Source organism: Lutra lutra, chromosome 11 (assembly GCF_902655055.1).
Source record: "Lutra lutra chromosome 11, mLutLut1.2, whole genome shotgun sequence".
Taxonomy (NCBI): Eukaryota; Metazoa; Chordata; class Mammalia; order Carnivora; family Mustelidae; genus Lutra; species Lutra lutra.
In genome coordinates this window covers 106254716-106281965 of record NC_062288.1, presented here as the reverse complement: position 1 = coordinate 106281965, position 27250 = coordinate 106254716, and the positions used below count along the sequence as shown (strand labels likewise).

At 51.3% G+C, this 27250-nt stretch overlaps 1 protein-coding gene across 7 annotated transcripts in view; it reads right to left on the bottom strand.

Moving 5' to 3' along the window:
* The window catches only part of RBM33 (RNA binding motif protein 33), a 136517-nt gene that overhangs the window by 21276 nt on the left and 87991 nt on the right, over positions 1 to 27250 (bottom strand). For 3 of the 7 annotated variants that reach the window (XM_047695867.1, XM_047695868.1, XM_047695870.1), the window contains exons 10-14: positions 21140 to 21272; positions 20220 to 20563; positions 18787 to 19062; positions 16983 to 17270; positions 12924 to 13562 (exon numbers count right to left, since the gene is read on the bottom strand). In XM_047695867.1, the coding sequence (XP_047551823.1) occupies positions 12924 to 13562; positions 16983 to 17270; positions 18787 to 19062; positions 20220 to 20563; positions 21140 to 21272 (1680 nt within the window). The remainder of the gene's footprint in view (positions 1 to 12923; positions 13563 to 16982; positions 17271 to 18786; positions 19063 to 20219; positions 20564 to 21139; positions 21273 to 27250) is intronic. The other 4 variants (XM_047695869.1, XM_047695872.1, XM_047695873.1 and 1 more) reach the window with 2 other exon arrangements.

Below are 27250 nucleotides of genomic sequence, written 5' to 3'. Positions count from 1 at the left end.
AGGAAGAGAGGGTACAAATGACCAAAATCAGAAACAAGAAAGCAGGCACCACAGCAGGCCCCACTGAAATGAAAAACGATGTCATGAACAACTTTAGACCCACAAGTCAGGCCACCGGGGTGAAACGGACAGACTCCGAGAGAAATGTAAAACATCAAATCAATTCAAGAGCAAAGAGAAAATCTGAAAATAGGAGAAGATACTGAATTGGTAATGGAAAACCTCCTGCAACGAAAAACCACTGTGTCAGGAAGAAGACGGCCAATCTTAGAAGCCTCCTTCAGAGAAGAGAGGAGGAGGAATCTTCCCAGGCCCCCGTGAGGCCGGCACGACCCACACACAAGCGCCGAAGAGGCCGCGTTAGCACCCCCACAAATGCATGTCAAGACCCCCCGAAACAGCAGCAGCGTGACCCACCCGCACAGAAAAGGGACCGCGCCCCACGCCCAAGCAGCAGACCCCAGGAACGCAAGGCTGGCTGGACACCGAAAACCCTAAGGACTCGAGGGGGCTAAGTCAGCTGCCTGGGGGCCCACCCGGCAAGGGGAAGTCTGCGGGTTCTGGAGCATCCGCTATCTCGCGAGCACGTACAGAAACCGGAGTCTAGACCCCATCATCCTGTGTTGCTCACCAAACCGAAATTTCTTCAAAGTATCCAAATACTAAGGTTGTCTACTGAATGGATCGATAAACAGCGATTCATACTTTTAAAAACAGAAGTTCTCAATGTGCTAGAAAAAAGACGGTAGTATCAGGACCTCGAGGCTGCAGCCACTGCCCGTCAGCACACAGGTGTTCCCTCAACGTTGCTGTGACATGCAACGGGCCACCTTCCAAGGCAGCAGCACTGTCTGATGCGTCAAATGGCTACGCCATGTAGAACAGATAATCCGCTGGTACGTTCGGCCTAAAAGGGACGATGTCCATGTATATGATGGACAAAGAGAACGAACATCGTCGTCGTTTACTTCTTTAGTAAGCCAAAACTGAACACGTGATCTACACCGTGAGCTTTAACTTAAAAAGAGAAGAGATTGCACCAAGGGAAGATACTCTAACTTGCCTTCCTTGAGGCAGACGATGTCCATGTGTACACCTATTTGGATGATAAAATCAACACGGGCGACCTGATGGTTTCTGAACTGGGAACGGAACTGAGAGCCTAACATCCAGTCAAGAAACACTCCAAATAATAAAAATCCTCTTCGTTGTAATATCGGGCAAGAGACTGGTGGTAATTTACTCTGTGAAGAGGAGACGTTAATGTCAGATAAAAACCCTAAAAAACAAAGCTATGAATTTTCATTTTCCTTTCAAGAAAAGTTTATTTTTTAAAGTAGGCTTGATTCCCAAGGTTTAGGAAAAACAGGTACCACAAAAGCTTCTTCTTTCCTCATTTGTCAAGAGAAAAACTTAACTCTCGTTATGCAGAGTGGAGTATGAAAGCTTGTGACACCAAGAAAGCATCCTAGTCATGGTGTAAAGGTTTTCTAAGAAATCACCTGGAAAGACCGGATAATGACACCGTTTACTTTGGATGTGCACCTCATCTCCCACCGCTCTGGCCCCAGGGCACAATCCCCGGGCCACGCGGTCTCTGTGGGTCCCCCCACCCCCACCGGCTCTCTCCTCCCCCGGCCACGAAGCGCTCGGTGTTTCTGCAGAGCAGCGATCGCTACTGCTATTCAGTTCCCGTTTGCTGGCCGGAAGGGGAGCCCCACGGGAGGCCCCGGTCCCCACAGCATCGTCAGAAGAGAGAACAGAGCAGGTGGGTGACACTTGTTGAGGCAACAACGCTCACGGAAAGGGGGACGTCTCAGGCAGGGATTACGACTGCCTAGCTTTCAGGAAAAACCGTTCCCCTCAGTGGTTTACTGGGAAGTGGGAGGCGGCGCTAGGGAAGCCCTGGAGTGGCTCACGGTCGAGGCCATTCTGTACACCTTCTATGGCTGTAAATGATGTCATAAACTCTGTAACAGCAATTTCCCAGGCATTCCTAGGACCCCGAGCACCGAGAGTTTTGGTGTAATTAACACGTCCACTGTCAGGAGGGTGGGGGGAGGGAGCTAATGTTTCTGGACCGTCCGCAATGTGACAAGCAGTGTACTGGGCTCTGAACAGACATCATTTTCCTTCGAGGTCAACACTATTCTCTTCATTGTACAAATGAAAAACCTGATCCCCTTGGTCACGTGGTACCAGTGGGGACTTCCTGTTGTCTGCAGTCGGACGCTGCTTCCTAGGGGAGGACTGTAACTGAACAGAATCATTTTTAGCAAAAGTTGAAACAAAAAAGACTAGCCTTCCTGCAAGTGCATGAAGGGTCCCGATGATGACGTGTGTGTGTTGTTCTAAACCACACAGCTGAGCGCTCAGGGCTTACATAGAAGTGATTCCGTTTTGTAAGAAAAATGGAGAGGTTTCCTTGTTTCAACGGCGAGAACTATGAGTCTCTTTCAAGTCAGCACAAGGACAAGCTCATTCTTACGTTCCAGAATTATTCCAGTCAACACGTGGGAAGTCACCAGTGCGTTCATGACTGGGCTCCGGCAGGCACAGACCACGAACACGCACGCGCACACGCAGACCCAGACGGCAGGCGAGGAGAGTGCGCCACGCACCTGGAACCTTCGGCAACTCCCACACACAGTCACGGCACTGACACAGATCCTGCGATCGTTAGGACTCCGCTATGCACATCAGAAAATAGCGCTGACCTCAAATCAGGAACCTCAGAAAACGTAAGGAATAACCGGGCGCCTGTGGATGGCAAATGATGTCCTCTTCCAAACAAGAGCGCTGTGGAAGCCCATCTCGTGGCTGAGCCGGCTCCTTCCCTCTCCCTGCACAGCAGCGTGTGTGCCGTTTCCTCTCCACACAGGTGAGGTGACAAAGTCCAGCCTACCTCCGACCACGCCGGAAGATTCCGCCGGCTGTCTTCCCCAACGATTCTCTCGGTGAATGCCGCAACACTGTCTGTTCCGAGTCCTCTCTCTTTTTCAGATAAAAGAGGTGCTGCCTGAATTCAGTTAGCCTAGGGAACACTTTGCATCAGCTTAATGATTACCAAAACTGAGGTTTGTAGCCACCAGCATTAGCAGGACAAATTTATTTATAACAGATGGTTTAAATGCACAGATAAAAATGCCCGTTGATACGGTCAGGGCTTCTCGCAATTTGACAGATCAAATCTTATTTTCATTCTTAAACCCCGTGAAGTGGTATCACGGACTTACATTCGCTAGTGAGCAAATTGATTAATCCCTCGCTATAGAAATCTCAACTCTTGATTACACCGATCAGACCTTAAGCAGCATTATTCTAGGGTGACAACACTTGACAAATTCCCCAACCATTTTTCTCAGCTTTTGTGGCCCTGCTAGCTTGTATTAACCCTGATGAAAAATTAATTTCCCTTATCTTCCTCTAAACCCCGAAACCCAAATCCGCCAAACTGGCAACTCTTTCTGCAAAGGTATTATGAAAACCTCTAAAAGATTAATTGCATGTCTTCAGGTGACATTAAATTAATTTCTGTACTCATGACAGACATTTGATACTCCGCACTGAGAGGACAGATAACATTGTCAGGACACACACAAGGACAGTGGTTAGGGTCCCAGGGCAGCCTCTTATGAATTTCCCTTCCGATAAGGCCCACTTCACTGTCACGGCAGTGCCGCTGATCCCACAACCCACAGGCCGCACGGAACGGGTTTCTATTAACTGCAACAATGCTGGGCCTCACCCTGTAATCTTCAGAAAGCTCACTCCGAACCTGGACAATAAATGATATGCATGCTACGTGAAGTTTCCAAATATAAATACATTTAAGGCTCTATTTTGTCTTTGAAGACTATTCTTTAAAAGAAGAAAAAGTAAAATAAACAGGCTAAGGTTTTTTCCAGGTTCCTAGATCAACTTCCTAAGGAAACTGTTAGAACAGGACAGGAGGGGGACTACTTTACATTTGCTGACTCTCTGCAATCAGTCACCCTCACATGTAGCGAGCCTGCAGAACACGGACCCGACCTAAGCCTACGGTGCCTCCCCCGAAATTTCAATACTGGGCCCACATGAACTGAAGTGCAGCAAAACCCCTGGCATCAAGGAGACCAGGGCACACAGCGCCTGCTCGCGCCCGGGCGCGCTGACCGGCACGGACACTGGACCGGACAGCACGGCTCGCGTGGCGCAGCTCCCCGCCCGCCCGCTCTCGCTCCCCATTCTACCTTCCTGAGACGAGTCAGGTGTGGGGAAATCTTTGGAAGACAAAATTCACTGGACTTTGGAGGAATAAAACGAGCCTCTGGGGGGTGGAGGAAGGACCTCCTGCCCCCGACTCTTCCACCTCTCTCACCAGAATGGGCTCCGCTGGAAAGGAAACGGAAGCTGAGGCTGAAACACGGTGGGGCGGCGGCACGCCGGGACCCTCCAGCAGCAGGGCTCCTGTAGACTCGGGCTCTTCCAGCTGAGCCCCCCACTTGGGTGGGGCTCCAGGCCAGGGAGAGAAGCTTCCAGTGCGCCCTTGCCGAGCAGCTTGGAAGAAGCTGCTTCCCTGCGGAGGTACCATGACTCCTATCCTTGGCCGTTACTGGAAGTCAGGAGAGGGAAGTTACCCAAGACCCTGGAGAAGGATTTCCTCCTCTGCTGGGGACAAAATGAGTTACCACATCCTGATTCCTAAATATCCATGAGTTATTTCTGATTTAAGCACTTATGTTACTCCCCAATATCATACCCCTAAAAACCCCAAAATTAACACAGACAGACTGAGTCGTTAAAACCGATTTCTTTCCTCTAATGAACAACTGCTGATTTTGCCCAAATTTAGAAAACACGCGTTTAAGAATGCTCAACAAGTCCTCTCTCTGGAAGCTATTAATTCTGTCCACTAACGCACTTCAAAGCTCTTAAAAACTTTGTATACAATAGCTTCGGCTCCAAAAGAAGTTTCTGGAATATACGTATTCTCAAAGACATGACTAATGAGGATTCAGGCCCAGGTCTCTTCCTCTCTTCCGCTAGTTGCCTTCGGGCCCTCTTACTGCTCATGAGCACCTGGCATGGGGAAAGGACCCCGCAACCAATGAGGCCCACTTCCACCCCACCATCAGCCGCGCCCCTACCGGAGAGGGAAGGAGACCGCGAAGAAGGGTCTGTCTGGGCTCACCCTCGCCCCCGGCCCTCCTGGCTCCCCTACCTGGATTAAAGCAGCTTACACTCGTCTGCCTGGCCATCTGGTCTTCCCAGAACCCGCCCCCATCCCCACTCCGCAGAAGCTCTGTCCCCCCGCACCTCACTTCCCACCCAGTCCCACCCAACTCACTCCTTCCTGGTCCTCGAGTGCGGGCTCAGCTCCCAGGGACAGCCTGACCCCGCACGAGCTTCTGCCAGAAATCAAGTGAGTCAGTGCCCTCTGCACCGGGAAGGCAGCTCAGCCCAGGTCACAGGGTCACCCCCACAGCATGGGACACGCTTTGCCTTGGCCTGGGTCTCTGTACTGGATGTCCTCACACCTACCCACCACTCAACACAACCCAAAAAGTGCCAAACCGTATGTACAATATAATCCCATTCTGTACGCCGAATAAAGGAGGAGTCTGCGAGGGAACCACAAATGTTAGCGCGAAAAGACGACCAAGAGAATCAATAACAAGAATTAAGGCTATTTACCCCCATTTTGCTAACTGGTGCTACCCAAATGCCTACAACAGCGAATACTTTAACCACCAGAAGCACTCATGGAAAACACACTGTTGTAATTCCTGCTTTGGTGTTTCACCAAAGAAATCCCACACAATGTCCAGATTTTTAAAGGGAAAAGATATGTTCTCCGTTATTTCGACAAATGCTTTTTGAAACACCGGTGACGCGCTTGAGACTGTCCCCAACCCTGGACACAAGATGTGAGCAGAAGTGCGAGCCCGGCCTCGTCAGAAGCAGTGGGCAGGGACAGCTCCGAGAGCCCGCGGCCACGCGGCAGGTGGCCGGCGCGAGGCAGGGAGCCAGTGAAGATGACCAATCCCAACCCTACCTTCTACGCGTAGGAGTTGTAACTCCTCCTCAAACCAGGAGTGCCCAAAGGGTGACAGATGGCTCCAGGATGAACACTTCTATATCTAAAGCCAACGCTCAGTTGTGCCTATGACTTTCTGTGTATTAACACTAAAGGCAGAGCCTTGGGAAAAAAACCAGCAAGGAAGGTCTAATTTAGAAATATCCTTCTAAAAAACAAGGTTCAAACACTAGTCCCTCATCTCTCTGCTAAAACTTTCCAATCAATGGCTCTCCCGGATCTGATGATCGAGATTCGAGCTCGAGGCCCTAAAACAGCCCACAGAAGCCCCTGTCTCCAGACCGACTTGCTTTCTGCACTCTGGTCAAACTGGCCTTCCTACAGTGACAACACTGGCCGTGACCTCCCTGCCACAGGACCTTCGTCAGTGCCCTCCCCCAGCTGCCTGGAAGGCTCTTCTCTTTCCTCCTGGCTTCACCCAGGCAGCTCCTCCCCTTCACTCAAAGTCCCTTCATCGGGTCTCCCTACCTGCGCATCACAGCACCCATCAGGGGCTGCTTTACCTGCAGTCAGGACGCCGCCTCCGCCCGCGCAGCACCTGGGCTGCGGGAGCAGCTCCTACGCTCCTGAGGCACCCAGCACGGCGGCCTGACATGCTCTATCAGCAGCTGTCCTGACCACGAGCGCCGGCACCAAGGTCGGAGCTCCCGGCCATGAGTGACTGAGGAAGTGGCAGTGCCCCCTAGCCACGGCTGCCAAAAAGCCCTGCGGACACGCACGGCAAACAGAACAGAATGCAGAACTCCAACCCCAGGCCACTGCACCTGCCAACTCCGCCGGGCCCTGCCGTGGCTTGGCTGCCTCCTTGTCCACCAATACCCTCGTTTTTAACGTTTAAACAGTGACGTTACTTTCTCTCTGATTTGCCACACAAGAACAATCCAAAAAGTGAACTCAGCATAGCAAAAAGTCTGTTTTAGTCATGTCAGTGACCTGGTTCAAGAAACGTAGCGGACAACGGCATCTCTTCTCGATGCGTCTGCCTCTGGAACTCACCGCGACGGGCTGGGCATGGGCGGACGGGGCCCAGAGCGATGGCGCTCAGTGAGCGCGCCCAGCTCTCCACCCTGCAGAGGCGGGCCTGACCCCAGAACTGAGCGGACAAAGTCCAGCGCGAGCCCCATCCTCTTCCTGCACCAGATTTCAGGCTGTGTTCAAAGAGCGATGGAGACACACCAACGAACACAGAGCCAGCCTGAAGGGGCTCCCACTGGCCCATCTGGGACAATCAAAACTCAAAACCAACAACGGGAACCGTTCACGGGATAAAGTGAGAATCCACAGGCCCAGACTGCTGGGAACGCCTGAGCCCGTGAGTCCGCGAGCAAAGAGGAAGCGATCAGAGCAAGCGCACAGAGTGAGTGCGGACACTGTAAGAATCCCGGGGCTTACTAAAAACAGTGAAAATCTGACAAGAAATGATACATTTCTGTAGTGTCCAAGTACCTTCCCATAAATCACATATCGATTACAGAGAGTGGGACTGCAACCCTATGGACAGACTTGCAAACACCACTTGCTCAAGTGATCCAAGTTACCAACACCGGACAAACGTGTCAGGAGCCTCCCGACAGGACCCACCGTGGACACGACGTGCTTCTACGGGGCTCCTGCCCGAAGCACATCCCCCGAAACAGCACGAGAAAAAGTAAGACAAACCCAAATTCAAGGACATCTGACAAGATCGTCAGCCTCCCCTCTTTAAAAAAGTCAAGGGCAAAACACACAAAGGCCAAGCTGCTATCCCAAAGTCGTGGGGACCATAAACGCAGCACATGCCCTTGAGCCGGGCTGGGACTGTGGCTCTGCACTGGGAGAGCCACGCCGGGGACGAGCTGCGCTGTCGATGCTGCGTCTCCCGAGTTCCGAGGACGTGTCCTCGTGGGTGTGCAAGAGGAGAGCTCCTGCGGAGGAGAGACGCGGCGAGGCTGCGACAGACTCCCCGGCAGTGACAGAGCTGCGTTGAGCCTGGGGCGGGCAGAGAGAGATGGCGGCAATGCAACGGGGCAAAACTAAGGGGGGGGCCGGAGGTCCTTATCCTGTTTTTGCAACTTCTCTCCGACCGAAATTACATCAACATAAAGCGTCCTCCACCAACACAGAACAATCAGGTAAGTACGTGTTCCCTCTTCTACCACATCCTGAACAAAGTCTGAGAATAACCTGGGAGCGGGGGAGGGCGGGCAGGAGCGTACAAATGCAGTCCGACCCCCCAGAGCAAGCGCACGCGCACAGATACGCTGGGACCTTCCGCAAGCAGCACTTGACAGCCTTTTAAAGATAAAATACCAGAGTGTCGCAACTGGACAGCTGGCTTTCCTGCTGAGGCATTCTGGCTTCCCCCACTTCTCTGTGTGGCCGGCAGAACAAAGGACTGTTTACTTAATTTGCTGCCAAATTCTTAAAATTTTTATTACCTCAATTAGAATAAAGCCGCTGAATTCAGAGTTTGCTTCCGTCTTCTTCAAGAGCTCCAGAAACTGCCGCTCTAAGCCGCTGCTCCTCCCGGGGGCGGCCTCCGAGAGCGGCTCCTCGCACCCGCCCCGGCCTGGGACCCTCCCAGCCGGCCTGGGGGAGCACAACGCAGCTTCCAGAGGACACCGGGGCCCATGGGGGCCACGAATGAGGGTTCCCTGAAGCCACGACCCAACGCGCCCTAGCCCAGACCCAGAGCTGCAGTCCTGGCGCAAGTCCTGCGTGAGGGAGGCCCCGTGGCGGCGCTCGGGCTCTTTCCTGCTGTGTGCTCCCAAAGGATGGGTGCGTGACGACAGCGAGTTTACACTGAGTAAACACTTCATATTGTTACGTTTTTACTTGAGTAGTTTTCCTGGATTACGTATTGGTTATAAACAGAAGTATGTGTAAGTAACCCGGGGAGGCGTAGGAAATTCTGGAAACGCTCAACAAGATCCAACACTTGGCGAACCACCACCCTGCACACACCCCCTGCTCTGGTGATCTCACCGCGCGAAGCCCGGCCACGAACGCTGAGCGGGAAAGCTAATAAGATCCACACACCCGTTGAGGAGTCCCACAACACAGGTCTCTTTAGGCAGCAAATTGCCCTCGCTTCCAGCCCAGTGTTTTCTAGACAAAATGTGACCTCACTGCACTCACACAGGAGCACACGCCGAGTTACAGCCGCAGGGAGCCCGGCGACCCCGACCCTCGCTCGCTCCACCGGGCCAGGGGTCAGGACCCCCGCCGTGCTTACCCCCATGTTCAAGTTCCGAACAGGAATGACGGAAACCCGGCCGCACCCGGGTCCTGCACCCACACCGCTGCCGCTATGCACCCATCATGACACTTTTCTCCAACTTCGGAAACCTTCTCAACCTCTCCAGGCGGTCGCTACCCTGGGGTCGGCCAGAGAAGTGGAAGCTCATCACCCCTCACGGGAGACGCCCCGGCTGCAACTTTCCCGAATCCATGCTGCCGCGAAGCCTGGAAGCGCCGGGTACCATCCCTGACCGAGAAGCAGGGAACGCTTCGGAACGGGGCAGGCGAACCACGTCTGTATCCGTCACAAATACAAATCCCGAGAACCTTGGCCCTGGCCACCAGCAGCTGCGGGGCCCCGGGCTACTCGCGCGACGTCTCCGGACGGATGTCCCGCCCCGGCCGCGGGCACGCAGGCACCCGCCTCACCAGGCCGCCCCGCGCATGCGCTCGGCAGCACCCCCGTGCGGCGGAGCCGCGACCGCGCTCCCGCGGGGCCTCAGCAGCGCCGGCGAGGCGAGCAGCGAGCACACGGGCGCGGGGCGCCTTCCGCACGCCGGACGCGCCGTCACGCACCCCCACGGCCACCGTGCAAGCCGGCGCGGAGCCCAGAGACTGGGGTTCAGAGAAGGGAACCGACACGCGCCCACCCAGACGCGGGTCCTCCTCACGGACAGCCACTCCGGCCCCACCGTGTCGCGCCACCGCAGACGGAGCGACCGGAGCGCTCTGCCCGGGCCACGGGGCGCTTCCACCGCTACCTTCCGTGAAGGGCGTCTCGCAACGACCAGTGACCAAGAAGGCGCCAACAGAGCCCGGTGAGGGCGAACCGCCGCTCTTCGGGCTTTACCACGCCACTCGTCGCCGTGACCGTGAGAACTTAGACCCACAAAGAATTTTTATTAAGTTCTTTTTGACAACGCTTCCTATGCCCGGGTGCATTAGCCGTAACAGAGAGAAACGATATAAAAGGACAAGAAAGTCTCCTGTGATTAGGGTGAATTAAAACCACCTTAAAAGTAAAATAATAAAACGACTAAAAAAATAACTGTTTTAAGACTTGGCTCTTTCACATTTTAAAAAACCCAATTTAATAAAACCCAAAGATTATTTGATTATAAATAATGAAATACGGAAAGTAACAGAGAACTTTGTATTGATTCGCAATCGCCTCACAGGCACACCTGGAGAATCCTAATTAAGTTTTAAGGCATTTCCAATCTGTACATCAGAGTAAGAGCTCAGCGACATTTCTGCTTTCCCAAGCATCCGATGGACACCGAGCTCAACTGTGACCACCGGACCTTCCGGCGGGACACTATGCACGGCCGCGTCCTATGTCCTCCCTAGAGACCGAGCAATGCAACCAGAGGAGGCCACGACGACTGGAAAGGATAGTGCAACTGCATCTATTTGCCGCCAGTTTAGGTCAGAAAAAAGCAAAGGAAACAAACTGACCCTCTCCACAGTAAACCTCTCTAGGAAACCTTGTAAGGACAATATCCCGTGCCTCTGCCCTAACAGGATGTAGAGAAGTCCAGGCCTCGCGACAAAATACAAGAACATGAACAGACGACGAGATGCTTTTATTCCCTAAGTGATTATAGAGCTGAAGTGCATAAATACTGCTCTGCACGGGGGGTGTGATGTGCTAAGCCTGTCAAAGCCTTACCAGGGTGCCGGCTGAGCCCCAGGCCTAACACCGGGGGCCGCAGGGGCAGAGACAAGAGGCAGGAGAAATGGGAGCTGACCCAGCACCTACGAATGGTTTCCTTTTTGCATCACCTGCACAGTTAGGAATATGTTCTCTTAAGAACAGTTCTACCCACACAAAAAGACCCAGGCCTCTTGGGAAATACCAGTTTTTTCTGGTTCAGAGACAGACACACAAGGGAGACTGACCCCCCAGTAAGTTGAAGGTTGCCAACACGCCACTGCAGGACTTGCTGGAATAAATCCTAAGACACAGAACATGCTACTTAGGTGACTTAAGAATTACAAAGAGATAAAAAGTTATTCCAAATGCTGTCAAGGAGCTATTTTCACGCAGCAGTCCTCTGTTGTTCCTCTGTGTGCTATATAATTAGACAGCAGGATTCTGGAATACAGTCTTACAAAATACACATTTTCCCCCCACCGGAGAAAAAACCAAAAATTTAAGTAGATAAATTCTTTTAAAGGAAAGGCGCTTGTTAGTGTGAAAGCCGCTCTCAGAGCACAGCAGCCCCCGGACGTCCCAGCCCACGAGAGACCCTCACTTCACACGAGCCACACTACGCACAACACCAACCATGAATGTCACGGGAAAAGGCCTCCTCCCAACCGTGGCCCCGTGGCCCCATGTCCCCTCCTCCTAAGTTTTTAACTCAAGCAAAAAAATGAGACACTGACAAAGTCTGCCTAAAATAAGGTCAAAACAGAAGACCACAGATACCGTGAAACTGCTTCCTGCTTAGGTCTTGCCTGAAGAAAACAAATTCATACGAGGACGAGACAAGCTAACGTGATAGAGGTCATCTGCTTATCCACACTCTGAATCACAATGAACGGAGGTGAGAAAAACAGATCTGAAAAAACAGCACAGGGTCTGTTGAAGATGGAATCTCTAGATCATACTATTCTATCAAAATTTTTCTCATCGCACGTGAAAAGCTCACACTTTCAGTCTACGGACCTAGAAATAAAAGATAAAACTGAACTTAAACGAGCAGCAACGAGCTGTCCCTTCGGGTGTCGCTGGCCCGCTCCGAGGGCCTGCGTCTGCGATCCTGCCCTTCCTTCCTCCGTGCACAGCACAGATGGCATGCAAGGGGCAGCGCCATCCTGACGCAGACCATAGGGCGCCCGCCATTGACACAGGACAGACGAGTCCCCTCCCATGAGCAGGTCAAGAGCATGTGGCATGGTAGGGACGGATGCTACAGAGCGCTGCCTGACCGAGAACCTTCTGCAGGGCGACCTGTCTGCAGCAACTGTGTCTACTCTGAGTACAGAGCTCATCCGAATCGCAGTGGCTGGGCCTCACTGAGAATGATCTAGAAGGGGCACCGCCCGAAAGGAAAGAAAGAAAGGAGGCACGCTCCCCTTCTGCACGCAGGTCGTAAGACTGTACATGACACTTCACTGCAGATTGGGTTAATCCTTTTGGTCTTCACGAGGGCAGAGATTAGCTTGAGAAGAGAAGACGGGACCGGCCTCTGAAACGCCACCGCTTAAAAGCAGCCGCACGACGCACGCTTGCCCCCCGGGTGCTCCCTGGACCTACAGCTGCACACAACAGATTACTTGTTTTTTGGTAAAGGAAATTTTATTTTAAAACAAACCTGATGGTTCTATCACAAATTATCTACAAAAATAAGCTACAAGTGAGAAACACCTAATTTGGGGACTGTCCCACTGGTCTTTCGGGAAAACTCAAGACAGAGTCTGAAAGACCACGGGTCCCGGCCGGAAGGAGAACCTCAACGGCGACTCTCGTCACCGAGTGCGAGCACGGAGCGGCTGGCCCGCGGGGCCGGAACAGAGGCAGCTCTGACTTCCCTCTCTTCGAAACCCTTCTCTGGGAATTAGGACATTCTGAGGGAAGCACAGATTCCAAGAGGCACCAGTTACCTCGTCAACTTACCCCGCCTGACAACTTAATCACCCTGACCTTGGAGCTGACGTGCGGCCCATCTCCGCCACCGCTGTTTGCCCGGTGCATGACAGTCCTTTTCGCGCCGGGCTTGGCGTCCGGGGGCCGGCCCTGCAGGGACGCCACTCGAGCGGTCTGTGAGGGGGGTGGCGGCCCCTCCCCGTCCGCAGGTTTGACCTGCAGGACTTTGTGCTGAGCTGGACTCTGAGGTACGGTTCTGGCCTGTCTCAAGTGTTTCAACGGTTTCATCAGTTGTCCTTGATACTGCATGTTAGCACCAGATGGCACAAAATTGGATGTTTTGGGCTGAACATTTGAAACAGTGACATCCTGGTTTTTCACGAGAAGTCTGTTTTTCACATTTTGTCTGACCTGTGCACCTGGGAAGGGTAACAGTGGGCTCCCGTTGGTGGGCGACGGGGCGGCAGCGGGCTGTTCCTGCTCGGCCGCGGCCGGGGGGGGCAGGTGGAGCTGCTGCTGCTGGGCCAGCCTCTCGAGCAGCTCCTTCTTCCTCGCGCCCGCCTGCTGCTGCCGACGCAGCTCCTTCTGCTTGAGGATCTCTTCTCGCAGGCGCTTCTGTTCTTCTATCTTCAAGCGATACAGCCTCGTTTCTTCGTCTTCGTCAGGAAACTGCAAGAGAACACACGGCTGCTTTACTGCGGAGCAGGAGGCGAAGCCGGCTGAGCCGGGCCAGCGCAGCAGCCCGAGAAAGTGCGCCTTCCAAAAACGCTCCGCTCGGGATCGGAAAGAAGCCATTCAAAATCTGCTTATAGACTTTAAGGATAACTCCTTCCTCTGGGGAGGGAGAAACGATTACACGCAGCTCAAGTTAATTTGGAAAATCTTATCAGAATATTAGAAACTATTGAAATAATGTAAATTTCCACTCATTTACAAGTTTGAAACCAATTAAACTATTCATTTGAGATATCAAAATATGTTTCGAATGGAAACGGCAACAGTAGGGAGACCGTGCTGTCAGAGAGGTTTTATCTGGCTCTTCTCTGACGAACCAACAAAAGGTGGGTGTAAATGACCTGAAAGGGCCTGATTAGAACTATTGATTTTTCGTACAGAATTTTCAGCCTGATCTCAAACTCATTTGTCACAGAATAATTGGTTATAATGAACAGCACAAGTCAATCTCTCTGACCTTGAACTCGCGCACTCCCCACAGAATCAAAATGCCGCGAACGCGGTACCGGAATACGAATGGTGTGTAAGGAAGGCCTTGTACATGCCAGCCCCAAACTATTCTGAAAGTCCACCCAAAAAAATCTTTGAGAAAGTTCAGGAACTTTCATAAAAAGCATCCCATGAGGAAAGTTTATTTAGGATAAACATTTGTTAAGAATTACAGTAATTTTCTTAAAAAAAAAAAAAAAAAAAATCGCAGATCCCCTCATCCAAAGATCCTTTACAAAAGAACTTAATAGGATCTGATCTCACTACAATTCAGCCAGGAACAAATAAACCTTAAGAATCAGGAATTAAGACCAAAAGGCAGCTGAGGAGTCCGTGGGTGCTCCCAGAACCCACACAAATGACCAAGGACAGAGTCAGGCCTCGTGAGGACTTGCCTGGCATTTTCAGAAGCCATCCCAACCAACTTGGTTATCGACTTTCAAAGTCTAGGACAGATCTGAAATAACAAATCCAAGGTAGATGAAGGCTCAGGGAGGCATCCGGAGAAAGATAACACTTGTTAAGGGAAGACGGACAGACAGGAGGACGTGAACAACAGCTCAAAGGCGCAGGCGCCGCGGCTTTCAGGAAGAGGCCGGCTGCCGGGGGAGGCGGCAGGTCTGGAGCACCTGCTGTTCCGGCACAGGAGCAGTTCACATTCACCAAGCAAGCTCCCCAAGCAATCAGGAAAGCATTAATACACGTTCAAGTAGATACGAATACACACTTGTACACAGCTTTGTCCTTTATTGTATCATCACCAATTGGGTGAACATAAGAAAATAAACCACATTTACCCAAGCCAAACAAATACAAGACTTCTCACAAAGTAAAATGGTGTCACTCTTGGTCCCACCGCATGCACCCAACACAGAATGGCAAGCAAATACACGAAGACATCCAACTTACACGACGGCTACCTGCGAGTCCCACTTCATACACAGAGCACCTGCTGGGTTCCACCGAGGGCTTCCCCAAACCAGCCGGGGACGGAGCAGCCCCAAGTGGCCCGTGGTGTGCCTAAAGCTCACGCTGCTCATTTTATTCAGCCACCACTACTAGAAAATTAAAGTGTCCCGTGACTTAATTTTTCTGAGCCGAATCGGGTTATACATACAAGGGGCGAGCTATCAGGACTGTAAGCAGGATAAAATTTTTAGCTAAAATTTCTTTTTATAAACTATCCTAAACCACTTTGTAAATCTACCTAATTTTTTCACATATTGACTTTAAAACCAAAAAACTCGCCCATTCTTTTAATATGATCTTAGTTGTTAACACTGTGTCTTGACTTTGCATTTACTTCCTCATGTGGTAATGTGACATGACCACTGCTCCAAGCATTTGCCAGGAAAGCCTGGGGACCCGAGTGGTGTGGTCCATCAAACATTCCATCTTGATTTTGGCTCAGGTTGTGGTAACAGGATCAGTGAGATGGAGCCCTCCTTCGGGCTCCACAGCTGGCAAGGAGCCTGCTTGGGATTCTCTCTCCTACTCCCTCTGCCCTTCCCTCCCACCAGCTCACTCTCTAAAAAAATAAATGAATAAATCTTTAAAAAAAAAAAAAAGTTTATTAGGATTTGGGGCGCCTGGGTGGCTCAGTGGGTTAAGCCGCTGCCTTTGGCTCAGGTCACGATCTCAGGGTCCTGGGATCGAGTCCCGCATCGGGCTCTCTGCTCGGCAGGGAGCCTGCTTCTCTCTCTCTCTCTCTCTCTCTCTCTCTCTCTCTCTCTCTCTGCCTGCCTCTCTACTTGTGACCTCTGTCAAATAAATAAATAAAATCTTTAAAAAAAAAAGTTTATTAGGAAAATCTGACCCCACCTCCAAATTTCAATGGAAAGGTAACTGATTAAGAGAACATGACTTAGGGACGTCTGAGTGGCTCAGCCGGTAAAGCGTCTGCCTTCGGCTCAGGTCGTGATCCCAAGGTCCTGGGATCGAGCCCCGCATTGGGCTCCCTGCTCAGCGGGGAGTCTGTTTCCTCCTCTCCCTGCTCTGCTGCCGCCCCTGCCTGTGTGCACTGACAAATAAATAAATCTTTTTTTAAAAAAAGAAAAAGAAAAAAGAAAACGTGACTTATTTCATGCCTATATTACTTCATGAAGTTCTTCACACTGCTGTTTTCATTATTTTTTTTTAAAGATTTTATTTATTTATCTGACAGACAGAGATCACAAGTAGGCAGAGAGAGAGGAGGAAGCAGGCTCCCCGCTGAGCAGAGCGCCCGATGTGGGGCTCAATCCCAGAACCCTGGGATCATGACCCGAGCTGAAGGCAGAGGCTTTAACCCACTGAGCCACCCAGGGGCCCCATGTTTTCATTAATTAAATGTTACGAACTCACTGTATACCTTCTATATACCTTTAAAAAATATTGGTGTAACTTCCACATACTCATCTTTTCGCACACCCCAGACACAAAAGCCACTGCTGTGAACGGCGGACCCCTCCCAGGGTGCGTTACTAACCTAGGGACAGCAGACTCCTGTGCTGGGTTAGGAGCTTTGCCGCACAGATCTGCTCCACTGCGGCATCTGTATCTCCAGGGAACAGCCCGGGACTGAACGCCCTCGCACGGAAGCATCAGGCTAACAGATCCAATAACCGGCTACCCACCCGCTGGAGGTACCAGGCTCTGCAGCCCCAGCTACAACCGGACAAACACACAAATGCCACCTAACGTCATAAACCCGTGAGGATGAGTGCGTCTCACATGGACATGGCTGTTAGGTTCACTGAAGGATCTGGCTGGAAAAAAGTGACAGTTTTATGAAAAACCTGCTGGACAAGTGGACACTGAGAGGAACAAGCTGATTGTAAGGCTTTCCATTTGAGATCAAAGATTCTTTAATGAAAATGGTCTTACCTCTGGTTCTGCCTTTGCCTCCTCTTTGGGCTGAAGCACAGGGCTGACTGGCTTGACTTTGGCTTCGGTCTTGCCCTGTGTGCTCCTGGGCCCACCCCCCGGCCTCGTGGGCGGTGACGTGCTGGCGACAGGCTTCCCTGGAGCCGCAGGCGTGGAGGAGCAGCGGCTGCTGCTCATCTCCATGACGTGCGCCGGCGCGATGGGCAGCTCCCGCAGATTACTGTTTCTCGGGGCAGCCGGCTGCATTTGCTGCATTGGCCGTTTGGACACATTCTGAGAAGTTGTATTCTAGCATGAGAAGAAAGAAATTTAAACTACAACTGGATACTTGGGAGAAGGAACATAAAAAGGTGCATTCTTAGATACAAATATTACAAGAATCATGTTAACTACTGCGTGACTTCTCCTTCTGGGGCGCTGATACTTTCCCATGTGAACACCTTCTTTCACGCAGGGTCGCTCCTGCCCTACGGGGCAGCACACGCTCCTGCTGAGGGTCAGGCCTGGTCAAGGTTATCCTACCTGCCTGCGGACAGGCTCCTTTTGAACAGAAATTACCACCACGGGACTGCGACTGCTGCCTAAGGATAGGGACTGACGTTTTTAACAAAACTGATGGGGCCAACAAAGGCGGCGGGCACCACTTTCACTGGGCCCTGCATTCCGTGTGGAACACGAGCAGGACAGTCAGTCAGTGTCCTACGGAAACCGCCCTGCCGGGGAAGCATGCTCCAAAGTTTCACCTGAGAGGAAAGTCTTAGCCCTGCTCATCCCCCAGATTCTTAACAGAGAGCCAACAGCTGGAGGAGCGCACAGGTAGTGGGGACGGCTGGAGGAGGACTGCGCTCCGACAGCACCAGGTCGGGGCCCAAGGGCACAGGCAGGGGTGTATCTGTTACGCTGCTGTAACGGAACAAAGCCTCTGTCACAACGCCGCTCTCCCCAAGTCCTTCCTCATTTCTTACATCATGTTAGTCTCAATGCTACTTTAGCAAAGAAAGAAAGGCTAGTGAGTATGAGAAAACTGAAATTACAAGTGGCTAAGTGACACGCGTGAAGCTGCAGGTCAAGGGGAAAGTACTTAAAGGAAAACCTAATTACCTCCCCATCGCTCTAACCAGCAGCCTCTTTATGGAGTTACTTAATGGAAGACAAGACAACAGCAAAGACTACTGTCTTGTGTTTGTGGAGCAACGCACATTTCCTAGTTTCCTTCCGTGCAAGCCGAGTCACACACTAGCTGATGGTCCCCAGCCTGTACCCCCATAGCTAAATGTTCATCTCCCACCATTAAATACGGGCCTCATGAAGGCAGGAAACTGGCCCTTGTGTTCGCAGGTACTTTCCTGGGAACTGGAATGGTGCCTAGCAACAGAGACTGGTCAGACAATTCTTCCTGAACTCATTTATTTAATTATTCAGAGCCCAAGAAGACAGAGACAATCCAGCCATCAAAAAGCAGGCTACTGGCAAAGGCAGAGTGCCCACCACCCACAAGCATTTGCTAAAATTATGTATCTACAAATAATACCATCTATCACTATGAAAATATCTAGATGCACAGAAGAGGAGGAGGTACAGAACATCAATGCAGTCTTTCTGGCACAAACGGGACTTCCTTAATTTGTGTAGTCCTAAGAAAATCCGATTCCTAAGTAAGCAGTTTTTTTCAACACTCACTTTACAAAAACGTACTATCCATGTTTCAATAATTAAATCGGAACTGGAGAATGTTCCAGCTCCCAAGTACTGCCCCTCATGTCCCGGGCCCTCCAAGCCCCTCCTCCCCCGGGAAGACACTCACATGCCGCAGTCCCTGGCGCTGGGGGCACTGCATCCGGCCGCTGCTGGGCGGAGGCTGCGCCGTCTGGACGTGAGGCCTGAACTGGGGCTGCGCCATGGGCATGAGCGGCGGCGGCGGGACGGAGAGGTGGTGCTGGTGCTGGTGCGGGGGCTGGTGAGGCGGCTGCGGGGGCGGCTGGTGCTGTGGGGGCGGCTGCAGCGGCGGCTGGAGCGGGGGCTGCTGCGGGGGCTGGGGCTGCGGCTGGTGCGGCGGGGGCAGTGGGGGGTGCAGGGGCCCCTTCCCGGCGGGAAGAAAGAGACACGACAGTTTGTAAAGGTACACATGTGATGTTCCGATGCACAAGAAACCAGCATCAGAAACCTGAAGTGGCACTAAAATTTCACTTTAGAATTTGTGGACAGAGGGAAGAGGATCTGCCAAAAGCTAAGCTCGTACATTTTATATTTGCCCTGAGTCCTCTCAGCCCCAAAACTCCAGGAGTCTGCTCTAAGGAAAGCAGCACGGCTGCAAGCACACAGCGCTGTGGACGCAGACGGACGGCAGTTTCTGACACCAGAGTACTGAAGCGACGAACGTGCCTGTCAACCCGGGCAGCACCTTCTGAAGGCGGCGGTGAGAAGGACTCACGAGCAGGGGAGCCTGCTGCCCCGTCAACCAGGCAGGGTGACGAGGCTGCACCGCGCCCCCGGGGACCACCAGCACCCGAATGCTGGTGGTGACTGTTCCCAGACCCTGGGATTTCTCACTTCCCTTTTTAAATACTCAAACGGTGCTGCAACGGAGATGTACTCATAGTTTTTAATTTTTAAAAAAGTGAAGAAACATTTTACCCTACTTTAACACTGAAATCATTTTTTTTCTTAATTTCAATAGTCTGCATGTTTCCAAATAGTTGATTCAAGGATACGGTGATTCTGTATGTCACTAGTAGGGCTAAATCTGAGCAGAGTCATACGGGGCAAGCAGGATCTCACGGAAGCGCCAGGCCCCCGCGCAACACTGCCTGCAGAAGGGGGCACGCAAATCTTCCCAACCACAGGGGAACAGCGACTCCATTCTTCCCTCCACGCAAAGAATCTTTCTGCTACATTTTGCAGGAACATAATTTGACAAAGAGCTTTATTTCCATTGGTGAACCTTTCCAGCATCTTGCAACGAGGAGCAAAGGTATTATCAAAATACGTCCTAACTTTATTAGCAGTACCACCTTTTAAAAGAAATCAAATACTGAATTTTTTCATTTCTCCTACGATTAGGGAGAAAATTAATATTGTCAAGAAAGTTGCCTTTAATAAGTAGCATGTTCAAGACTAAACCCTTATCCTCTCCATAACCTCCACACACTAGCAGACTCGGACGGCACAGGAAACATCACCTTCTGAGACACACAGACCCAAAGCTCCGGTGCCCCCTCCACACGGCCGGCTGCGTACCTGCAGGCTGGGCTGCGCGTGGCCGGGCAGGAAGGGCTGTCCCGGGCCGGGCAGGAAGGCCTGTCGAGGAGGGATGAAGGGCCGCGTGGCTGCCGAGCCCGGCTGGCTGAAGTGAAGGATCCCCACGGGCCCTGGCGGCTGGAGGGCCGGCCGGACGGGCCTCTCTCTGGGGAACACGGGCTGCTGTCCCTGCTGACTAAACGCTGGTCCCGGCTGAGTGAACGGTAAGGGGCTAGGGCTGGGCACTGGGTGAGTGCTGCTAAGAAGCGTGGGGGGCGGTGGTGGCGGCGGGGGGCTTCGCTGTTCCAGAAACAGATGACTCGGGAACCTTGGTTCACCTGAAACTGAACGGTGGTGCAACGTTACCCTGGCTCACACACAACACGCCCATCACCCAACAGCAGTCTTTTTTTTTTTTTTTTTTTAAGATTTTATTTATTTGACAGAGAGAGAGATCACAAGTAGGCAGAGAGGCAAGGCGGCGGGGCGGGGGGCAGGCTCCCCGCTGAGCAGAGAGCCCGATGCAGGGCTCGATCCCAGGACCCTGGGATCATGACCCGAGCCGAAGGCAGAGGCTTAACCCACTGAGCCCCCCAGGCGCCCCCAAGAGCAGTCTTATGTGCCATCTTACTGGGAACAAAAATGACAAGCGGTGGGCAGGGTGCGAGGCTACACTTCCCAACTTATTTCTAGATTGCTTTATCGTTCCTCTTTCCTCTTCTACAGAGGACCCGCCTCCTACCGCAGACAGCAGCAGTGCCCGGTGTTAGCATCTGAAGCGGCGAGGAAGCGCTCTGGTACAAAATCTGGCGCTGTGCACAAGAATCTCCTACTGGAAGCTCCACTCAGTTGGCAACACGGAGGCGCTCAGGCGCATCACCCAACCTAACTCTGTTCTGTGAGCCCGGACGGTCCTTTACCTCCTAAGAAGAAAGGGTCTCGCTCCTGCGGCGGCGGCGGGGCCCTCCACTGGTCCTGGAGAGGAAGTCGGGGGGGCTGGCTGAAATTGCTGGGAACGGGCCCAGGTGTGTGCTGCGGGAACTCTGGAGGCCCCTACAGAACAATGGGAAAACAAGATGAGAGGCAGGGAAATGGCCATTTCTAGGAATGGAGACACACGGGGTTCCAACCTGAAAACATCAAGTAACTGTGTCCCGTAGCCTCCCATGAGGTCTTGCGCAGTAAGTGACCCTCCCATAAGGAAACAGGCAAACATCAAAGGCAGCATCAGAACATGAATTCCATGTTCTGGTATCACTATAGCAAAACAAGGAAATTTTTTTTTTAAAGCTTACTGAAATCCATGCAATTACTGACCCTTGACCCTTCCTGCCCATTCATCTAAAAAGCTAAAAGTCTACTTTCAGCGTCCTTGGCATTGATCTTCTCCAACACGCTGTAATTTGCTACCTTCTGAAGACAACCATAAACCCCCGTCATGGAGCCTTTACTTCCAAAGAAGAAAGAGACGCTGAACGTGCAGCTTTATAGACATAGCAAGCTCTGCGGTAAGAGGACAACGTCAAACGTCTAAGAAACCATCCTGCTACAAAAGAAATGTCTCACAGTTGGATTCCATTGGATAAGACACTTTGAATTCTCACAGATTAACATTCTTCCACTAGAAGTCTATTTAGAGACAAACTAAATTACTTCATTTTTCAGTTGGCCTTTTAAGTATTCGCAGAAATCTTTAAAAGCACCACATTTGCATTTTTTTTTTTTTCTGGTGAAGCATTTAAAGAAAGCCTCACCATTTTTTTTCCACTTCCCCAGAAAGAATTAATTATACAGATCACCAAAATAATTTTCATTTAAAAATTTCTTCTTTGAAACTCAGCCAGTATTTCAACTCTTAAAAATCACACTCCCTTCTCATAAACTTGAAATGCTAAGTCTTTTTGTCATTTTATTACTAACACACTTAGCGGTCATCTCTAAATGTGACATCATCTTACTACACTGATAATGTTTTTGCAAACTACACTGACCTCCCTTCTCTCTCTTTTTTAAGTCTGTTCTCCCCGCGGCATTGTACGAACACTGCACAGTAAACAGAAGAGCACCCACGAAAAGCTCCAGAAAAGCCTGCTGGCTGCAACAGTGGCCCATCGGCAAGAGGACTGTTAACCCTGGGAGAGCCCAAGGAACCGTCCTGGAGAAGCCTGGGATCCAAGCCAACTCTCGGGAGCACTGGGTCTGTCCACGTTCTGAGAATCGGGCACAAGCTCAAAGATCAAGTCAAAGCTCCCAGGCTAGTACTGAAACGACCCATGGACCTGCCCGCGTGCGGGGCGCAGGGGAGCAATGGTCCCGATGAGGGAGACTCGGCTAACGGCCTTGGTGAAGCGCTGGGTCTGGAACTGGGCGGGTCACCCGGACCCGGGGCCGACCCTCGGGCTCCTCTGCGCTGCTCTTACAGCCCCGCGAAGCTGGCTCCGGAGGCCGGAGCCCTCAGCCAGAGCCCAGGGCAGGGCCTGAACCGAGGCTGCGGCCGCGTTACCAGCACACCACGGCAGGAGACACTTCTGTCCCCTTGGCACGGATGCTCGGCCTCCGCGCTCGGGAGCCACCGCTCCGGACACACCCCCACCGCTCGGGGACTAACGATGCAGTGATTTGCCCAGTATTTCAATAAACCACCTTGGCAAGGCCAACGTGAGTACCCTGAGAACAGATACTGTGGGAGCACCTACTGCAAGAGTAAGGACCAATGGGCACTGGGGCCGTGGTACAACGGCCACCTTCGTCACCATGGGCTTACGTACATACCGCACACCAAGGTCTGTGCGGGGCTCCCACCACCTGAGCTCAGGACTGGGCAGCACAGCGGGGCACGAGTCCCATCTCACAGCCAAGGAAACAGAAACTCAGGACATTAAATGATTTGCCCATGGTGACACCATTCTCTTCTCTTTTAAATTTTATTTATTTTATTATTATCATTTTTTAAGTAGGCACCACACCCAGTGTGAAGCTCCATGTGGGGCCTCAACTCACGACCCTGAGATCAAGACCTGAGCCCAGAGCAAGAGTTGGACACCTAACTGACTAAGCCACCCAGGCACCCCGATTTTTTTTAAATCAGAGATTTCAACATGCAACAGGTTAAAAGCTCCCAAAGGGTTCATTTTATTCCTCACATGAAAATGAACCAGGGGAAGTTTCAACCCGTATGATATAAATCTTATCAAAATTACTAAATTTGGGGATTTTAAAAACCAGATTTTCTCTTGACTTAGACATGAAAATAACAGCCTACAGCCAATAGAACTGTGAATTCTGGAAACCTGGAAACCATCGCATTATACACAAACTTCCATGTTTCATAACCCATCCTTCTCTTTGGAAAATTTTCACTCTATGTACTGTCTCAGCTGAAATGCACCATCTCTACCAAGAAGGGCTCCTCCTGCAAGTCCTCTGTACAGACACTCCACTTTCTCCGGCCCTGCTCCGCTCTCTCAGCAGCTCCCCGGCCAGCCAGCCCACGATTTCAGGAGAGCCGCCCTGAACATGGCCCGCGGACCCTGCGCCCACCCACATGTCCCACGTCTCCACACATCACTGAGTGTTGCTGGGAGGCCGGAATCACTCGGAGTGTGGGTTTCACTCTCACCGGCTACCAGCGTCCCTGGGCAGTCTCTCACGTACTCGTGCTCAGGAGCTCCAGCTGCCCAGGAGCCTCTGCCGACTCGGAGTGTCTGGCGCCCCTGCCCTCGCAGCATGGTCCTGCCTCAAGCTCCTTGCACACAGGGGCTTCCTCCTCTGGGCTGACAGACTGCCAGTCCTTGCCCCTGCCACACTCTCTGCATTCCATGTCCTAGCTGCTTTCATTCCCTTCCATCTTCATAGAACTTTCTGACATGAATGCTTGCTGCTAATTTTCACTCTATTATTGACATCCGTCAGATTTTTCATTAAAAAGCAGGAACAGTATGCTAAACCGTAACCAGGGCTGAAAGTGTTACACTACTGATCTGTTGGCAAGCTTTCATCCTGAACTGGACTCAGCCGACTTCAGGGCTCCTAACTCATGCGCTGCATCCGTCACTTCTATGTTAAGGAGCTGAGGGACACAGTGTCAGATAAGAGGACAGACAGGATAAAACATACTTTCTGAGAAAGCAGGGGAGTCTTCTGGGGTTATTTCCACTCAACCCTCAAGTCCTGTGTCGTATCAAGACCTGGAAAGCGGCGTTCATTTGAGAACTTCTTATGACCTTACAACCGTTTTACCCGTTCCAACAGAGGGGAGAGCAAAGTGTAATTTCTACACTGTCCCAAACCATGTGCAGATCAGCACTGCTGTCTCCTGCCCCAGGCAAGCCCCACCTGCACTCCTTTGCAGTGAGTGCCCCGCAGTGGGACCCATTCTGTACGGTGTCTCCGTCTGTGTCACCCACACCTCCGATCGGAGGCGCGAGTCAGTCCCAGGCACCTGCGTCCGGGCCGGCACTCCTTCACACAGCTGCACGGAAGCCGGCGACCAGCAGTTTCTCCCCACCTTCCGTCCTGACTCTATTCACAATTACAAGAAGCGGAAAGAGGCTCCTGACCTTTCTGACTTGACTAAAAACCGCAACTTTCTTCGTGATTTAGTATGTGCAGGCCCGATACTCCCTGCTAGTTTTTTTGCCGGGCTCACATCACATGGGGCTTACAGAGAACTGGAGAATACTTGGTTTCTTCTGAAATCTGTTGTAAGCGATAAATTCCACGACTGCGTTTTACTGCCGCACCTCCCTCCCCTGCTGATGAAGGCCCAGACAGGACTGGGTCACGTGGCTGCGCCAACGGGGCTCTTCACAACCCTCATTTTCTCCTTCCATTAGAGAGTTAATTTCAAGTCCTCCAAAAGATAGGTTTTCTCATTATAGATAAGGCCAAATGTAACTGGAAAAGTAGACTGGCTTCCCTTCCATTGTAAGTAGAACGTCTGCTAAGTTTTGATTTTGACTTTGCCACAGGTGGAGGTCAGGCAATATATTCTCAACCCCCTTCATCTGTTTCTAAAAGGAAGCAGTTACTGAATTATGAGAATGAACTCAAAAAGAAACCAATGTGGTTTTTAATAAAAATTCCAAGCTGCCTAAGAACTAGGTACATTCCTGGGAGATTATTTTAAATATTCATAACTTCTCAAGACATTTTTTTGTATTAAACTGAAAATATATTGGGATCATAAATCTTGCCCCCTTTGGAATTCTAATATTGTGATTTTCATCTCTTCCCAGATCTTCTTTCCTTTTACTAATTACCTACATGCTAAACGCGTTTAGACATAAGCATTCAAATGTCAGCAATATGGAACAAGGCCCCCCAAATCCTTTTTCTTCATCAGTCACTAAGGCTAGAACCTGAGTCTTCCAGCCGGTGGGCTCTCTGAAAGCCTCTGGCTAGCAGCAGCTGAGCGGGCAGGGGGCAGCACCGGCCCTCCCATCACCTAGCAGAGCCCCGGGCATGCAGCCCAACCTCTCTGAGCCTGTTTTCTCCTCTGTAAAAGGCAGGGATACCGATGGTACCTGTTTCTCATGGGAGAAGATGAAAAAACACGTTCAAAGGACCTACGACAGTACCCAGCAAACAACAGAAGTTGACAGTGTTTGCCATCATTGTCATCTGCACGTGACACTTTTGTAGACGGCATTCCATACTGCATTCCAACACAGAGCTGCTGACAAGCGACATGGCCGCCTCCTGCACTGCTCGACAGACCCGCGCAGACCCCCTTCCTGCATCCCCACTCCTGAGTCACAGGAGGCAGCCTGCACAGATGAGCCATCAGCATCCTGGCGAATCCACCCCATCGCAAATCCACTCCCACTGTTCGCTGCCCTTCAACTGACAGGTCTGTGCAGGGTGAGACTATGGCCTGTTTTATTCACCAATGCATTTTCATGCTTGGCCCAGGGCCTGGTACACAGATGTTTACAGATATTTAACAAATGAATAAACTGCCTATTTCTAACAGCAAGGAAGTTCCAGCCCCACATTGGAATCTAAAACACTACAGCAGGTTAAACCCCGGCTGCCCACAAAGCACACAGACAGCAGGTAGCGGAGTGCCCCAGGAAGGACTTACGGGACGCTGGGCTAGACCAACCAGACCCTGCGCGGTGAGCCCCCGAGGCTCCTGGGCTGAGCAGACTTAAAACATACACAGTGCACCAGGACCAAAGAGAAGCCAGTTCCCTGACTTAACTGTGGGGCAGAAGTCACTTTCCTACCATGACGCTGAGATAATTAGAGGAAAAGCAAGATGAACGTGGCTTCTTCTCCGCTCCACAACATCCCATTTTTCAAGAACAGAGAATGAAGAATGGAAATGGATGGTCTGTGGGATATCCTTCCAACACTGCTGGTCAGGAGCACAGCCCGGGCCAGGTTTCTTCTGGGCTGTAGACTGAACCTCAGAATCCTACACCGTGGGACGCCTCAGGGGGCTCAGTCAGTTAAGCGTCTGCCTTCAGCTGTGATGACCCTGGGGTTCTGGGATGGAGCCCCATGTCGGGCTCCCTGCTCAGCGGGGACCCTGCTTCTCCCTCTCCCTCTGTCCTCTGCCCCTGCTCTCCGTCTCTCAAATAAATAAATAAAACTTGGGAAAAAAAAAAAAAAAACACCAGCAAAATGCAGGACACTCACGTAAACCAGACCAAAAAACCAGAGTAAAATGAAAAATAAAAAAATAAAAATCTGCTTCCTTTTACTCAAATGGTAGTACTTGGCAATAATCGTGTACCACACATATGATAACAAGGCATTTTTACAGGGTCAATCCTAAAAGTAAATACAGATCAACAAGTTAGAACTACACTCCTTCAGCCAGAAAATGCTTAAGGAGAAGTAAAACATGGTAGGAGCAAGTCTGCGTAACAGCAAACCTGACCATACTACCCTAAAAGCATGATATATATATCCATAAATAAAATATAAATATATAATAGTCAAAAGCCACTTGTAAAATGTAAAAAAAAAAACCATAAAACAGAAAGTACATAATAGTAAAGTAAATGCCCAAATCTGGGCAG